The sequence below is a fragment of the Hippoglossus stenolepis genome, chromosome 17 (genome assembly GCF_022539355.2).
Source record: "Hippoglossus stenolepis isolate QCI-W04-F060 chromosome 17, HSTE1.2, whole genome shotgun sequence".
Lineage (NCBI taxonomy): Eukaryota > Metazoa > Chordata > Actinopteri > Pleuronectiformes > Pleuronectidae > Hippoglossus > Hippoglossus stenolepis.
Genome location: NC_061499.1, coordinates 16,053,264 through 16,069,936, shown reverse-complemented (window position 1 = coordinate 16,069,936; position 16,673 = coordinate 16,053,264). Strand labels below are relative to the sequence as shown.

Genomic DNA, 16,673 nt, shown 5'->3' with positions numbered 1-16,673 from the left:
TCAACACAATCCAGCAGGTATTGTATTCATCGAGTTGCTTTTCTATGTTTAAAAGTGCTTGTAAGATTCTCAATCGTTCCTGGTCATGATATCTTCAGAAGTTGTACAACTGTACGTAGGCAACTGGACTTGCTTGTGTTTCTTAAAGACACATATTATTAATTAATTATAATAAAAATGATAATATTATAGTTCCCTGCCAGAAAACTGCATTTCAACACAGTCCAGTAGGTATTGTTGGAAATGAATGGTTTCAATTGATTCAATTGAAACATTAATTTATTATTATTATTATTATTATTATTATTATTATTATTATTATTATTATTATTGTAGACCTTATGATGGCATATATATAACTTGCTCACAATGCTATTGCTATTGTATATAACAATGCTCAAAGACACTTTACATGTGTTAAAAACAGAGAAAGGTAAATAAAAGCAAATAAGTAGAACTTTAAAATACATATTCAGCAGCAGAAGCACATGAATGTGACTCCTCACTGGTTATTATAAAATGTAAAGTAAAAATAGTTTTGAAAAAAAGTGGAAACAATACAAACACATGGTGACCTCACTGACAGACAGCAGCAGACAGACGGCAGGTCGGAGGAGACAAGACTCATCTAATCCACTGTCCCGACAGCAGGTGTCAGCAAAAAGAGAAGCTGCAGCTGAAAATGTTGTTGATGCTGTCGGGTCATGTCAGGACTGTTGATGGTGGCACCCTGCAGATGGACTGACCACAGCACCACATGGGACGTGATTTACCTTGTTTACCTCCTGAGCAACCAACCACACTCTGTGATTTATTGTGTTCGGGGTCTTTACGCGCAGCCAACGCCTCCTTCCACACACTAGTAGTCCCGCTCTCCATGTTGGCCCACATTCTCCTCTTTTGCGATGAATTTCGACCAGATCCTCTCTGCCATCGGAGGCTTTGGCAGATATCAGAAGATTCTGTACGTATGGATTTGTTTACCCCAGGTCTTCCTCGCCTTCCACATGATGGTGAGCATCTTCACCGGAGCCACGCCGCCGCACCGCTGCCGAGGCTCCAACTCGAGCTCAGTGGCCGGAGTTCGGTCCTCGGTCCCGGGGAGCCTGAACTTCAGCCTCCTGTACTCTCCATGCTCCTCCACTGGCGTCCCGCTGCAGGACAACCGGACCGAGGGCGTTCCGTGTGGCCGAGGATGGGTGTACAGCCAGGAGACTTTCCTGAGCACCACGGTCACCGAGGTACATGGGGAAATTAAAATGATGTTTAAATCTTTTGTGAATAGCCACTTTAACTATTTATATAGTCACTTTCCTGCTTAGAAACAGGTGGAATAGTTCCACTCTACAAAATAAGAGGAGTCTTTCTTATAATAAAACCTATACAGGATCGATAATTGAAGGGATAACAGCAATAATAATAACCATGTTAGTAGTTATTATAATGCCAACACACTCTTTAATACTGAGCATTTCTATCTCAACTACAGTTTGATTTGATTTACAGGAAATTAATATGATAAGATGCATATTTTATATTTGGATCCTGCACCATTTAAGACAGCTGTTGCAGGTTTGTTTTCCTCTTGGCATTGTTTTCCTGTTAAGTGTATACTTATAATTATGTCAACTTGATCATATTTGCATGTTTTGTGTCTGATATATATATATATATATATTTATATATATATATTTTATTTATTTTTATTTAATGATATAAAACAGCAGTTCTGTTTTTTGTGCACCTCTATGTGTACACCACTATCTGTGGATATGTTACCACAAGATGTAAAGTGTCTTTATCATGGTGATGTGCTGGCAGATAAATTTAGTACCATACAAGGCCGGATTAACTCACTAGTGGGCCCCCCATTCATTTCCTCCCCCTCTGTGCGGAATGTGTAAAAAGTACATCTACCTGTGTGTGTAATGCAGTAACAGTAATAGTAACTGTTTAACTGTTGAGTTTTCCATTTTCTAGTGGGACCTGGTGTGCGACAAAGCTGGACATAACAGCCTGGGTTCGTCCATCTACATGTTTGGCCTGTTGGTGGGATCTGTGTTTTTTGGAGCCATGGCTGACAGGTATTAGCCTGCAGCCCTGTAACCAAGCACTTTGTACAGACACAGCAACACACAGCCAGATCCCTGACATCAGAATATGCAGGTGTACACACACACACACACACACACACACACACACACACACACACACACACACACACACACACACACACACACACACACACACACACACACACACACACACACACACACACACACACACACACACACACAATCTACCAACCAGCCAACCAATATACAAACCAACCAACCAACCAACCAACCAACCAACCAATCAACCAACCAATCTACCTACCTAACTTATTACTCCTCTTTATCTCACAGTTGAAACTGTCTCATAAAATTCCTTAAGGTTTATTGGCAGTTCACACTCAGGTCTCAGCCTGTCGCAGTCAGGGATTCACCCATGCACATGCGCATAGAAAGCATAGTCACGAACACCTCTTCTCCTTCTGCACCAGATACGGCCGACGTTTCGTCCTGCTGCTGTCCATCGCTCTTCAGACTGTGTTTGGAGTCGCTGTTGCCTTCGCACCCAATTTCCTCGTCTATGTGATTCTTCGCTTCTTGGTTGGCACCACGATATCTGGAGTCATCATCAATGCTTTTGTACTTGGTATAAACCAAACACACACGCTCAAACACAAACATCAAGAAGACTGCTGCAGTGGCACTGATGGTTTTGACAGCATTTCAACAACTGTACTGGATGAGTTTCCATGGGATGGAATGCAGACTTCATTGTAGGGTGTTTGGGTTCCTCGCATACCCAGAGGAAAGAGAAATTAAAAAATAAGATATCTTCTTCAATTTGAATAACATTTTAATAAACAGATGACCATTGCTCTGTAGCAGTCAGTGGGGGCGGGGCAGTGTGCCTTCAGTCTGTGGACCAAGTTGAACATGTCTTCTTCTATGTCCTCGGATAAACTAGTGCAGCGGTTACTAGGTCAAACCATGGGTCAAAATAATGGTAATAATAATTTCTCTACAAAGTAAGAGTAAAAGCTTCTTTTTTTCCTGCAATGCTTTATATCAAGCTGAACCACAGAGCTTTTGTTAAGATAACCGACATGTAATGTATACAAAAATTACATACCAGTTACATCAGTATAATTTTATGAAAAACATTGACTAGGTGACCAGGTAGGATGAACACAAAGTTTTCTATCTTTACTCTGCACACAATGTCCAAACAATGAGCACACCAGAAGAAATCATGGTCAGGATCATCTCTCTTGGATTTATCTAGTCTATAGCTTCTCATTTCTCCTAAGGGGGTTGAGGAGAGACAGATCTGAATTTAGACATCTTCAAATAAGAAGATTTGTTTCTCATGAGACAAAGAAAAGAAAGCATTTTTCAAGTGTAATAATGTCTCATGCTGTTTCTGCTACCTCCTCTCCAAACCCAGGGCATAAACCCTGCCCTTTACATTGAAGATCCTAAACAGCAATACCCACTATTCCTCTCCAATCCTCTCCCTCTCCCTCTTCCTCTTCCTCCTCCTCTTCCTCTTCCTCTTCCTCCTCCTCCTCCTCCTCAGGCACTGAGTGGACTTGCACTAAGAGACGCATGCTGGCCGGCATCATCACGGATTATGCTTTTGGCCTGGGCTACATGCTGCTAGCAGGCTTGGCATATCTCATACGAGACTGGAGAAAGCTGCAGCTGGCTATATCAGCCCCAGGCTTCCTCCTCATCTTCTACATATGGTGGGAGATTCAACATTGCATCCTCTGTGCATTCATACACTCCTTGCACAGGAATACCCTCTTTGTGATCCTCATCTCCTCCTAAGCTCTTATTTCTATCCCTCCGCTCTCCTGTCCCGTCTCTTGTCTCCTGTCAGGGTGGTCCCTCACTCTGCCAGATGGTTGTTGGCCAACGACAGGAGAGAGGAAGCCATCGCACTCCTCCGCAAGGCAGCGCTTGTAAATGGTCGAGTTTTACCCCCAGCCGCAGAGGTAAAACTGTGTATTTTACCCCCACACTCTCAGGCTACATAAGCCATTACACCGTTTTTTTCATGTATTCAATTGACAGGTATCAATCTTCTCATCATTGTCCAACATTCAATGATGTGTGGCTCTGCTCAAAGCTGTAGAGCTAACAGTGAAAAGGCTACATCCATACTGCTTTAATGTGAAAACATTAAACTGTTCACACAAGCATTTAAGCTTGGCTACCACTATTAATCCCTGTCCACACTAACACGCCTGCAGACGCATATCACAAGAGCACTTAAGTACACTGGGCATGCGTGTGCGTGAGTGGTGAACGTGAGTTTCTAAACTTAATTGTATGGATATAGCCTGTGCACCTTATTCAATCAGGAATTGTACATTGATGTTAGATATGTAATTTGCCCCTCTTTGTAAATTGGCCCCTTAATGGCCCCTGATTTAGAAAATTTCTAGATCCACCGGGTAGTGAGTATTTAAAGAAATTTCGATTTACTATTCGAATTTATAGTCAAATAGTGCCTGTGTTTGTCATACTGACCTATCTCTCAATGCAATGGAGAAGTTTATTTATGGTTGTTGAGTATTTTTGGAGTACAATAGAGCTCGGACAGAGGACTAAGATATATCAGACATACAGTGGGTGAGGAGGATTAGTTAATTGTTAGTTAAAGGTTGGTCATGAGATTTGGTGGAAATGAAGATAAAGAGCATTGTAATTTATAGTTTTGTGTGTGTGTGCACCAGGTTGAAAAGTGTGAGCTCATAGGTGGAGGGAAGCGAAGTTACTCAGCGGTCGATCTCGTTCGAACCCCTCAGATGAGAAAGAGAGCTCTCATCTTGTTCTACATCTGGTAAATCTTGTGTTTCATGGAGTTTCTATTCCCATCTTCCTTCTCTCTCTTTTCTTTTTTTTCTTTTTTTTACAGTTTTTTGCCCTTTCCCCTCTTTTGCAATCCCCAGGTTTGTGAACGTGCTGGTGTACTATGGCCTTTCACTGGGCGTGTCCAGGTTAGGGACTGACCTCTATCTGAACCAGTTTATGTTCGGCTTGATTGAGATACCGGCTCGTACTCTGGTCCTGCTCGTCCTTCCCTACAGCCGCCGAATCTCCCAAAGCTGCTTTCTGGCTATTGGAGGCCTCGCCTGTCTGCTAATGCTTGCTGTCCCTGCAGGTCAGACGGACGCTGTGAATTTGCATTGATACAGTTCACTGACAGGACTGTTAACAACTTTTATCACTGGGATACTTTCTTTGTCTTTCCTCACCTTCCCTCCCCGTGTCTCTAGATCAGCCCTATGTCCTGAAAGGTCTCGCCATGCTGGGAAAGTTTGGTATAACTGCTTCCTTTGCTGTCATTTACGTGTACACTGCTGAGATATTCCCCACTGTGATACGGTAAGACACCATTGTGTGTCTGTGCATCTTCAATGGCTTTTTCTCAAACACATATCATCATTATTTACACTATTTTTTACCCATTGGGCTAATTCAATACAAAGAGCGGTGTGTCTCAATTCAGGGGCTGCATCCTTGGGAGGACGCAGTCTACCTGCAGTCTACCTGCAGTCTACCTGCCCTCACGACTGTTGTCTACCAACAGAGCTTAGACACGAGAAAGATTTAATGTCAATTGGTTTTTAGCTGTTCGGTTGAGTTGAAGCGTCTTTGAAAAAACGATTGTCCCTGTAGGGCAATGAATTCTGGGATAGTTTGGCCAGGGAAAGAATCCACCCATTGCAGCCTTCTTTTCTCAAGGATGGAAGGACCCATTTGTCGGCCTCAATTTGAGGAGCCTTAAATGGGGCAGTCTAGTCTTGCTGTTGGTCTTCAAATGCAGCCTCTGAAGGATGAATTGACCCACAGCTAATATTGTTTCCTCGTATCCCCATAGGCAAACAGGAATAGGTGTCTCCTGCATGTTTGCCAGGATAGGTGGTGTGTTAGCACCCATCATCAACATGCTTCATAGCCACAACTCCACATTGCCTCTGGTTATCTTCGGTACCTGTCCGCTGCTGGGCGCCATCCTGGCCCTGGCGCTGCCGGAGACTGCCGACAGACCTCTTCCTGACACGGTGGCGGACACAGAGAACTGGGACATGATGAGGTAGAATGTGACCTTCCTAAGTAAAGTTTCAGTGAAGAGTTAGTGGTGAATTGTATTTTCATTCTCACTAAAGAAAAAACTCGTGAGCAAACTAAATACAAGAAGGGAAGCGTGAAAATTAGGAAAAACACAGATTTTTCCTAATTCTTTTAACACGTTGACTTGCTGCGCATCAGGTGTTGAAGTGATATCACAGTTCAGGCTTATTCTGAGTCAGTTGTTAGCTGTTTGTTGAGAATGCTTTTTTCCAACTTTATGTTTATAAGTTAAAATACACACAATCCAGTTTTAAATTTAAAAAAAAATATTGCTTCCATGTCTCTTTCCTCCAAATTTGCAAACATCTTTACAGACATCCACTCACATATCCCAACTCACTGACCCCACCTTTACAGATCCCTGTCACTTCATTGTCTCAATTCTGTTGACAGGACATTATCATCCAGGGAAAGTTTTTTTAAAACAACCCTTAGTTACCCAATATTTAAAATAGGAAAAAACAAGAAAAGGAAAAAAAAAGCCAAACCACAGAACAAACAGGTAAAAGAAACAGAAACTACACAACACACAGACCAAATGTACTATTAAACCATACCACAGACTTTAGTGCCCACATTAACCCTACAAACCATCAGAAAGTGACTTTCAATACAGGTTGAAGAAAGTTCTGAGAGCTTTTACTGTGCCCTCGCTGCTCAGCCTCCATAACCCTGAACTCTCATCACCCAGTCTGCTCACATGAGAAAAACCTTCCTCTGTGACCAGCTCAGTGCGTGCTTTGTGTCTTCTCCTGCAGGTCGCATCCCGCCAAGGACAACCCTGAGAAGTGTGAGTCTGTCAGGCAGTTAGCCAGCAGCACAGAGGAGCAGGAGCTGCAGCATTTAGCGAGGCAGGCCTGACCTGTCTGTTCACAAATTAATACAGCCTTTGACACCAGATGCATGTCTTCAAACATCCTCTTTGCAGTAACACGTCGGGTACAGATTAAGAGCTCTATGCAAGAAAGCCAATCAGGTTTCATTCACCAAACTAGCATGCACATGCATGTGCAGTTGCAGGCATAGGCACACAAAGCAGGCATTCATCTGTGCTGCCGAGGCAAATCAACACCCGACTGTTACCTAACCTTAGTCAGGAGTAGATCTGTTTCAGTCAGGTTTATTCCTCAGAAGTCAACACTTTAAATATATTCTTGAGAATTATTTTGATGTCAATTGTCAGTTATGGGAGGAAACAGAATAAATTGTTGCTGTGTGTATATAAACTTGTATTTGTACATTAACATGATTTAGCTCAAACTTGTAATCCTGTGTGATGAAAAAAATTACATGGACACGAAACCCTGTTTTTCAGGACTGGTGCTTTTATTACTCTGTGCGTTTCTTGAAAGCACTTTTATATTTTTGTACAGAAGTGTATGTGGACTGTTTGTGGTACCTTTATACTCGAACAAGCAAACTGCCTCGTTTTCCACTTAATGATCTCAAGCCAAGTGGAATACAACTGGTCACGTCCCACTGCATGCAGTAGTCACCTTCATTATGCCTAATTTAGCCTTTTGTTACAGTAGCGGATGTGACCAGTAGGTGAAGGGATATTTGTATCATTTTGTGGAGGTTTCTTCTTCTTCTTCTTCTCCTCATGTAAAATTACTTGCCATGATGACTTGGATCTGTGGAGTATCTCGTGTATTTTAAAAATGTTTAAGGGCTGTTTTTGTGAATATTTATTAGTGATACATGAAGAAAAAACACCAGCATGGGTCAGAAGGACAGGTCATGTAGTATCTAATGTTTCTCAGGGAAGGGAATTTGTATTTCTAAAACTATTAATACCTAAAGAAAAGACATTTGGAGTTGATATGAATTGTAAAGTGTGTGTGGAGGGGGATATGCTTGTATTTCACTGCATGGATTTAGAGAGTATGCTTTACTGCCATCCACAGCATGTGGGTTTGTTTTATTAACCAGAGATGTCACTCAGGCCAGCCAATGGAATGATTCTCCAGTTTTTATTTTTATTGCATTCATTTCCACCTGATGTAATTGCAACAATGCAAATTATAAAACAATGAACAACAAAAGGAACTTTGTGATAAAAATGTACTTTGTACACCTAAAATGAAGGCACTGTGCCCGTGTGCTGTCACCAATAAACTTGTCAAAAACCAATGTTTAAAAAAGCGACCCGTTTGTCTTTGTGCAAATTCTACAGCATTTCAGTTCAGTTCAGACTTGGTGTTAACACCTGAGAGATACGATCACAAGTGGCGAGCGTTAAGTTCGTCTGTTCACACCTGGCATTAAAATACGAGAGAGAGAAAAGTGTCAATCATTATGTGGCAATGGGTAAAAACAAATTAACCCATTGAAGACACTGAAGCATAAAAATACTTTTGAGTATTAGTGGTTGAGTTAGTGGTTCTTCATATGGGGCCCATGGTGGATTTGTCTTGCCTCATGTGTCCGAATGTGGTTTGAGTGATCGGACCTCAGGCCAATTTGTGTGCGTTCAAACCTGAACTTATATCTGACCCCTTATGATCGGATCACTCAGGAAAGATGTTAAAACCAGGTCTGAACGGGGTCTCCATCACCATTCAACATTAACATTTCACACGTTATCAAGCAGCTCAATCTGATGCAATAATGATATCAACACGTCCAAATTAGACGTCAACCGTCCCCAGGCACTCAAATACTGGCTTTAACATACAGATTAATGCAGAGAGGACACATCTACGCCAGAGTTACATATGTAGCATCAGTGGTGACACCACAGTTGTTGTCCTTCATAGACATGAGGATGTAGCCGTCGTTGCCCCAGTATGTGGACCATGAGTTCTTTATTAACCAGTACGGCTCACCGCTCAGAGTCCCATAACCCACTGCAAGCACAGCATGGTCCAGATCATCAGTAGTATTACCTGAAAAACAACAGAGGGGCTGAGTTGCAGAGAGAGAAAGACAATGGCAGTAAAAAAGTATGAGAAACAGTGGGAGGATAACTCACCACAAGCAGGTTCGTAGTAGACGCCATGGCTGTAGAAAACAAATGATCGATGTGCTGCGTCAATACTAACGGCCACCGGCCCGTTTTTATAGAGGGCCAGCTTAAGGGCCTCCCCATCCCCTGATGTCACGTTGGTGTAGCTCTTGATCTTTGCAGTAAGCTGTGAGGCGTTCATGTGACAAAATCCGTTCTGTTCAGAGAGAAAAACGACATTTTAAACACAGAACTAACTGAAAAGTTACTCACATAACACTTCTCATGTTTCTTAAAGCAGGTTACAAAGCCGTTTAAGGCTCGTCTGTTAGACTCACTGAAACTGAAGATAAAAGGTGCAATTAAAACCATAACATTACTTTCACAGGCACATTGTGGTGCTGGCAAAATGGCTTAAGGTGCCTAAATGTCTTTTTGTTTGCTCTTCATTATTATGCAAATATTCGAAGGAGGTTTCAAGGTGTTTAAACACTTTAAACACAAATACAATACATTTTATTTACAGCATACAGAATTTTTCCACATTCTGACTTCAAAGCACACCGAAGTCAGCTTCACATCTGTGGAAATGGGATCTTCTGAGGAACATATGAATGCACAGATAATTGTAAAGTTTCAGGAAAATATTCCAAATGAAAAACTAACTGCACTCATCACTGGACTCATTTTATAGAAACTTGCAATTTGAGTAGTAGCAGTTTCAATTTCTCCTCATCCAGTACTGAGCATATGGTTTATGTTACTTCACATCTTGAAAACATCTCACCATTCCCATATAGGCTCCGTAAGTCTCTGTTGTAGCGATGCCTCCGTGTTTCATGATCCACTCGTATGCTCTCCACTCCTCCCCTCCATCACAGCCGTTATTGCCGAATCCCCAGGAACAGTCCACCAGCATCTGCTGAGAGAGAACCTGCAGGGAGCCCGTCTGAAAGACAAGAGGAAAGCACGGTCACACTCGAAAAGCAGATCATTAATGGATGATTAATGAGGATTTAATTCTCTGAAATAGATTCACCAGCTTTTTCATCTCACAGCACCACGTCAGCCTCTCGTAACCTAATATTATGGCTTCATTAATCCCTGATCTAACGAAAAAAGGACTGAAGGAGGGAGAGAAAACTAGACTTAAGGTCATGTAGAGGATACAAAGGGGCACAACAAACAGACAAGACAGCTAGACATAAACAAAACTTTCAGATATTTAATAAAAGTTGATCAAGGTATTTGTTAAAAGCTGATCATGAACATCCTTACACCTGCTCTTACTGTACCTACAGGTTGCTAGGGAGACACTGAGCTCATGAAGAGGTTAATCTAACACTGGCCCCTGGGGAGTGGCTCTGTTTATGAACCTGTCTGTGGGGACGAGGGATGCTGGATCATGCAGGTCACGTCCTGCTGCTGTGAGCTGGCAGAGGCACAAAGACGAACTGCTGCTGCCTCACAACAGGACGTTATCACAGCCAAATCAAACTGGACTCGGAGAATTCAGACACGGAATAGTTCATACATTGTGCTCAAAGTCTGCAGCTGTCGACAACTGACAACCACTTTAGTTCTGTGAAACTGGTTAAAGAGTAAATGGTAGTTTGGCTGAAACGTTGTCAGTGTTTTACAATTTATAAAAGGTAAAATGTTTACTGAAATGTAATCAACCGATTGAGCAACCATCAAATCCCATAATAAGCCGGTCCAGTCTTTGGGATCGAGTTGCTTAGCAACACCAGAGAAGGAATGCCTTTGAGCATCGCCTTCCACATTCAGTTATATTTACTTAAACAGTCAAGTGTGAGTGAAAGTCTCACAATGATTCCTCTTGTGGACCAGTCTCTGCTCTGAAGGAGATGCAGCTATCCACTCACAGGGATATTTCACTTAAACTTTGAAAGATCGACAACTCAAATGCATCAGAAGTTCTTGAAGAACTATGATGATGGACTTCGACTATAAATCTTTACCCAAACACAGCAGCTTTTCTCCAGAACATCCTCACACAAATGTCCACAACAATTATAATCTATACATTTCGAGTTACTTTAAAAACGTATTCCTAATCCTAACCTTTTTTCTTTTCTGCTGCTTTTAAAAATTGTCATTAGAAAGTACCTCACTTCACATCATATCTACCCCATGTTTTCCACTTGTGCATTTCTATGTCATGTACCACAAACTATATCCTTCGATTACAAAGGAGAAGACCACCTCCCCCTCCACAGACATGGAGAAGAAGTGGATGAGTGTGGATGACCTTAAATTCCTGGGAGACAATGGCCCAATCCCATTTCACCCCTTGGCCCTACCCCTAGCCCTCGTTTTCGATGGTTATCTTGCTTCTTCAAACAGAGTCACAAGGGATAGTGGTTGAAATCTTCTCCTAAAAATTGTGACAGCCTTTCAAGAAGCCGTTACATTATCAGTAGTCGGCGCGAAAACCAGACACGTTATCAGTAGTCCCCGATGTAAACAGACGAGACAAAAAGTTTAGCCAGGGATGTCATTGTAATAACATTGTTGAGATCCTAAATAAACCAATGCTATTGTTTGCAGTTACTAAAGTGACAAACCTATAATATCCAAATAACATCCCCAATGAAGGGGAAGGGTAAGGGGTGGGTCCAAGGGGTGAAATGGGATTGGGCCAATGTGTCAAAAAAAAAAAAAAAATGACACGGACCTCCAACACCTCACAGTTGGTCAAAACGGCCCAAGGCTTGAGGCAGGACCACCTCCCACAGAAACTAATGGTAAATTTCTACAAGAGCACGATAGAGAACATCCTCACAAACTGCCAAGGTCTCTGCCAAGCGCAGAGACCTGCTGTGAGGTGAAGGTGGCCCAGCGCATTAGTGGGATGGATCTTCCGACACTGAACACTACATACGCTGGTCAACTTGACATGAGGGCCAGAAGTATTTTCCGGAACCACAAACACCCCGGCCACTCCCTGTTCGAACCGCTGCCATCCGTTAGATAATTAAGGACATAAAGATCCACCACTAATATACTGAGGAATAGTTTCTATCCTAGAGCTGTGACACCCATCACACCCCTCCCTGCCCAAGCACACCTCCAGAGATGGTTGAGGGCAAATACCACATAGGACTGTAATTATCACCCACACATTCCACCCTCTGGGCCTCAAACTGAAAAGAAAAAAAATCTTGCATCATTATATTACCTGTATGCCTTATCCTAATATTTTTCCTATAATTCCTCTATACTTTTACAATTTTATTTATTTCTGTGTGCATTTGTCGTTGTATTGTGTGTACCTGAGTATAATGTAAGTACAAATCTAAAAATATGAGTTATTTGTGTATTTTCTGCATAAATGACCCACATCCCAACAGGAATTTAAACTGTTACAACTTATCTATCAAAAAATATCAAGAGATTGCAGCAACTGCAAATTGACAGATGAAGCCCAATGTTGAACATCTGATGCTTCAAAGAGCATAAGGAAGTAGCACAGTCAGTTGAAAACACTGGCTGGTGCCAGCAACCATGGTGCCCGCTGGTTCCTTATTATTTGTCACCTTTAGGAAGAGAGCGCCCTCTACTGCTCCAGTGGTGGCAAAGCTCCAGCAGGAGCCACAGATGGCCTGATCCTTCACTGGGGTCACAGCACCTGAAAGGAAAGAGGAGATGTAAATACTAGGTCTCCTGCCAGACAGATACCTATTTCTATAGTATTCCAGATATATTTGTACATGTACCATAAAGCCTCCAGTCATGTGAGTCGGGCACTTTCACCCCTCCATAAATCTCGGAGGGGAAGGGGAGACCTCTGTTTGGAGTCTTTCCGTTCCTCCTTCCTCTCATGGCGGCTAGTTCTGACATGGTGCGATCTGAGAGAGAGTTCAGAGCCAAAGAGAAAGGCAGCCCAGCTCTGTTCCTGGAGTGGACAAACCTACAGGAGGGACAAAGTTACCAGGTCATGAAAAATCCTGCAATGAAAACTTAAATCATGTATTAAAGATGACCATGTCCTTGAAGAAAGTCTGCATGGACACAACTCTTTAGTATTTTTCCTCTCACCGAAGATTATGAACGAAAGCGTGCTCCCTCTTCTCATGTTCCCTTTCATCGCTGTACTGACGCTGAAACTTCTCCTTGAAATGGCTGAACATGCTCTGTGAGTGGCCGGAGGCCGAGGTGTGGATGAGATCTTTCATTGGATTGGCCAACATGTGGTGCTCCACTCCTGGACCAGGAAATCCCCCACAGCTCATACCTAAAAGGGAAAAAAATTGAAAAGCGTTCTTTACGCTTGTACATGTACAGTTTGTAAGTAGAGCAGGAGGCCACAAACCTTCAGGCAGGGAGAAGGCTTTGGGGTCCACATGAGTACTGAACTCCTTGTAGTCCACCAAGTATTTATCATAGTGAGACCCCAGCAGTGTGTTGTATCCCATCATCTCATAGTGGAGAGGAGTAGGGGGCTCTTTTCCATCAGCGCCCGTCTCTGAACGGGTCACCCACAGTGTGTACGTGTTCTTCTTGTTACCCACAGTGGTCACATTCTGCCAGACTTCACACAGGGAACCTTCGTAATACTCCCTCCTCAGGAACTACATTTTTATTTGCAAGAGCACAGACGGTGGGAGGATTTTATTAACAGCAATGCATTGAGGTTAAATAAATATTTTAAGCAATGAATTATGTGGTTTGAGATGACCGGTACATTATACAATTTACATTAAGAGGATGATGTAGCCCTGTTTAACCCCAGTCCTCAACACTTCTATGTGTTTGCATTAGTGAAAAGCTGGGAGACTATGGAAAAAGTCACAATGAACTTAAATCTCACTCATTAAGACTGCACTGTAACAGACTCTATAAAAGCTCTACTGCCATTTAACAGGAAATAACCGGGTTAAACAAGTTGTGACTGAAGTTCAAGGTCCTATTCCGACCTGGTATAATACCATCCATCCTGAGAGATCTGATCACAATTGGACAGGTCTAAGTTTGTGTGTTCACAACTGGTATTAAATTGCATACTGAATGAGTCTCCTGTGACCACTTGTGATCAGATCTCACTTCCCTGCTCTATATGCAAATAATCACATACGTCATCTGTGTTCACGTGCTGTTCTTCCACAGTCTTAGTTTACAGCTGTGTTCAATGTCAATGTTTGTATTTGTGTGTGTGTCGGTGCGAGCAAGCAGAGTCAGGAGGGGCCGATTCCAATAATGAGCTGCAGATCAAATATGAAGAAAGATTTGAACTAAGGACAAATTTGGGTGCCTTCAGACCTGAACTTAGCGCTGACCACTTATGATCTGATCACTCAGGACGGACATTAACCAGGTATCATGCAGTGAAAACGTCTCTAACAGTCTTCAAGTTTGTTTACGCTGATAGGTATAATGTTAAATTACTCTAATAACTGTTTTAGTGTTTAAAACCTATACATTGAGGGTTTCTAATGTGCATACACACCTGGAAGCCCTGCACATCAGGCAGCGATGCCTGCGGTGTGACAGTTTCATTCTTTGTTCCGTTGACCAGAAAGCACTTCATCACATTCTGTTCAATCTCTGTGGTCTCAGGGCTGATCTTATAGGAAATGCCCCACGGCTTCTCGGCCCCCAGCTGGTATGTCGACACTTGGCCTGGGGGCGATCAAGAGGAGAGACGTTAAAAAGTTACAAAACTATTGTCTCCTTACAGCATCTCTCCTGACCAGTGTCAGTCCTAAAACAACAATATACCACAGTGACCAACAGCGGAGAGGCTTGTTTACACTCACAAGTTGATGACAATAGTCACATACGCATAGGTGATCAGGTACAAGTTAGTTTTAGCTTTATTGTGTAGCTCTATATGTGCACCCTGAACGAGAGGGTCAGAAAGCGACTGACAAGGCTGGTACACGCTTTATGGACTTCATGAAAGTCCACCTTTTGACAGTCCGCAGTTTAGAAACAAACACTTCAAAAAGTCACATGAATATGCAACATGAGACAAGAGTTGAGTTACCCCCTAAAGTGCTTATTCATTCTTTTTCACTTCTTTGTTTATGTAGCAAGTGATTAGGAACTCTTGCCTCTTTGGTCTGACACACAATGTTCTCAGTTTCACATCACTAATCCAGCCGAGCAGGGACAAATGCAGAGTCAGATTTCAGAGAAAAGCAGCTTTCTTACCATGATAATAGTCTATGCGGCTGGAGTTTGCTGCAAGATCTAACCAGGCCTCAAAGGGCTCCTTGATCTCGGCATAGGGCAGAGAGATCACTCCTGTAATGGAAATGTAACAGTTTAGTAACGAGGTTAAGTCCTGAGAACAACATTATATTATAATCCTGCTGTGGTACAAAGTTTTACCTTTGACGTGATAGCTGCTCCCAAAGTCTGGAGGGGAAGGGACCACTTTTCCCTGTGAGGCTGAAAACACACAACTCGTGCTTTACATAAACTTCAAAGGACCAACAAGCTAAATGTAACGTCATACTTCAGACTATAAATGTAACAGGGCCGATGTGAATATTGATTGATTGATTATCCTTACACATCTTCTATAACTGAGACCTTATACACATAAGATAGTGTTATTATGTTGTACACATAGCTGGAGCCTTTATAAAGATTTCATTAAATTGTAATTTAATGAATGCATGTTTGATGCATGATATGTTTCATATATGCCGAATTAAAAAGAATAGACTATACTATTGATTGGTACCATAAACAGGTTTCAAATGAGTATGAATTTATAGCTATAAGCAAGTAAATGCTAAATTGACAGTAATTTGGCTTGAGTTTGGTTTAAGTGCATACAACACCACTAAGACTGAAGCAGATGTGCTTCACTTGATAATTATTTCTCATATTTTTTTACAACAGTGCTGTACAGCCACTCGTGTCTGAAACCACTGTTCAGCAACCTGGACGACAGCATTGCCATTGAGGCGACCAGCTGCTCTGCTAGCATGTAGCTAGCTCAAAGTGCTAAACGAAAAGTGGTACTTTACCTGTGACAGCCCACAGAACAACTACTGGGATCCAGCAGGCCCGCATCCCTTCTGCTGTGAGCTCAGAGAACCAGGAGAAACCACACAGCCACAGCAAAGTCAGACAACAACACAGGACTCCGCATTTATCAGGCTACTGACTCCCTCTGTCAGCCAATCACATCGTGGCGTGGAGGAGTGTAGGCCAATCAGAGACGAGAGGCGGGTCTTATCTGATGGACATCATGTGAACTTTGTCACATGACTAACCTTTAAACATCGATTCTAGATTTGAGGACAAATTTGGATTTCCAAAAGTTACTCAATGCAAATATTACAAGTAATGAAATTCCTGCCACTAGATTCATTTTACACATCATCTTACAATACATGATATGAGACAGGGGCATATATAAATATAAATAAAATAGGAATAAAAACAGCATTAAAATGACCATAGCAGAATAAATAAGAGGTGTTGACATAGTAGTATTTGATAGTTTACCTAGAGAAAATAAACTAATATTGATAAAGTGGCTAATGAGT

General features: G+C 42.1%; 2 protein-coding genes across 2 annotated transcripts; one reads left to right on the top strand and one right to left on the bottom strand.

Annotated features, from left to right (window-relative positions):
- The first annotated feature begins 665 nt into the window (after positions 1-665).
- On the top strand, positions 666-8,002 carry si:dkey-166k12.1 (solute carrier family 22 member 6-B). Its single transcript, XM_035182980.2, has 10 exons — positions 666-1,241; positions 1,981-2,084; positions 2,546-2,700; positions 3,631-3,799; positions 3,937-4,051; positions 4,796-4,902; positions 5,012-5,223; positions 5,339-5,447; positions 5,944-6,159; positions 6,956-8,002. Exons 1-10 carry the CDS (start codon positions 906-908, stop codon positions 7,056-7,058), a joined length of 1,626 nt encoding a protein of 541 aa, XP_035038871.1. The 5' UTR covers positions 666-905; the 3' UTR covers positions 7,059-8,002.
- Positions 8,003-8,156: 154 nt separating this feature from the next.
- On the bottom strand, positions 8,157-16,306 carry zgc:110239 (uncharacterized protein LOC550326 homolog). Its single transcript, XM_035182979.2, has 11 exons — positions 16,149-16,306; positions 15,502-15,561; positions 15,322-15,414; positions 14,615-14,787; positions 13,481-13,739; positions 13,207-13,402; positions 12,885-13,078; positions 12,705-12,796; positions 9,932-10,093; positions 9,172-9,361; positions 8,157-9,085 (listed from the first exon to the last, which is right to left on the bottom strand). Exons 1-11 carry the CDS (start codon positions 16,192-16,194, stop codon positions 8,898-8,900), a joined length of 1,653 nt encoding a protein of 550 aa, XP_035038870.1. The 5' UTR covers positions 16,195-16,306; the 3' UTR covers positions 8,157-8,897.
- Positions 16,307-16,673: the final 367 nt, after the last annotated feature.

Bases quoted from the DNA above. Each gene is read 5' to 3' on its own strand.
- si:dkey-166k12.1 (XM_035182980.2), top strand. From the start codon at position 906: ATGAATTTCGACCAGATCCTCTCTGCCATCGGAGGCTTTGGCAGATAT. The intron at 4,052-4,795 runs GTAAAACTGTGT...TGTGTGCACCAG, and splicing joins TTTTACCCCCAGCCGCAGAG to GTTGAAAAGTGTGAGCTCAT. The intron at 6,160-6,955 runs GTAGAATGTGAC...CTTCTCCTGCAG, and splicing joins GAGAACTGGGACATGATGAG to GTCGCATCCCGCCAAGGACA.
- zgc:110239 (XM_035182979.2), bottom strand. From the start codon at position 16,194: ATGCGGGCCTGCTGGATCCCAGTAGTTGTTCTGTGGGCTGTCACAG. The intron at 13,079-13,206 runs GTGAGAGGAAAA...TCCCTCCTGTAG, and splicing joins GCTTTCGTTCATAATCTTCG to GTTTGTCCACTCCAGGAACA. The intron at 12,797-12,884 runs GTACATGTACAA...CTTTCCTTTCAG, and splicing joins ACATGACTGGAGGCTTTATG to GTGCTGTGACCCCAGTGAAG.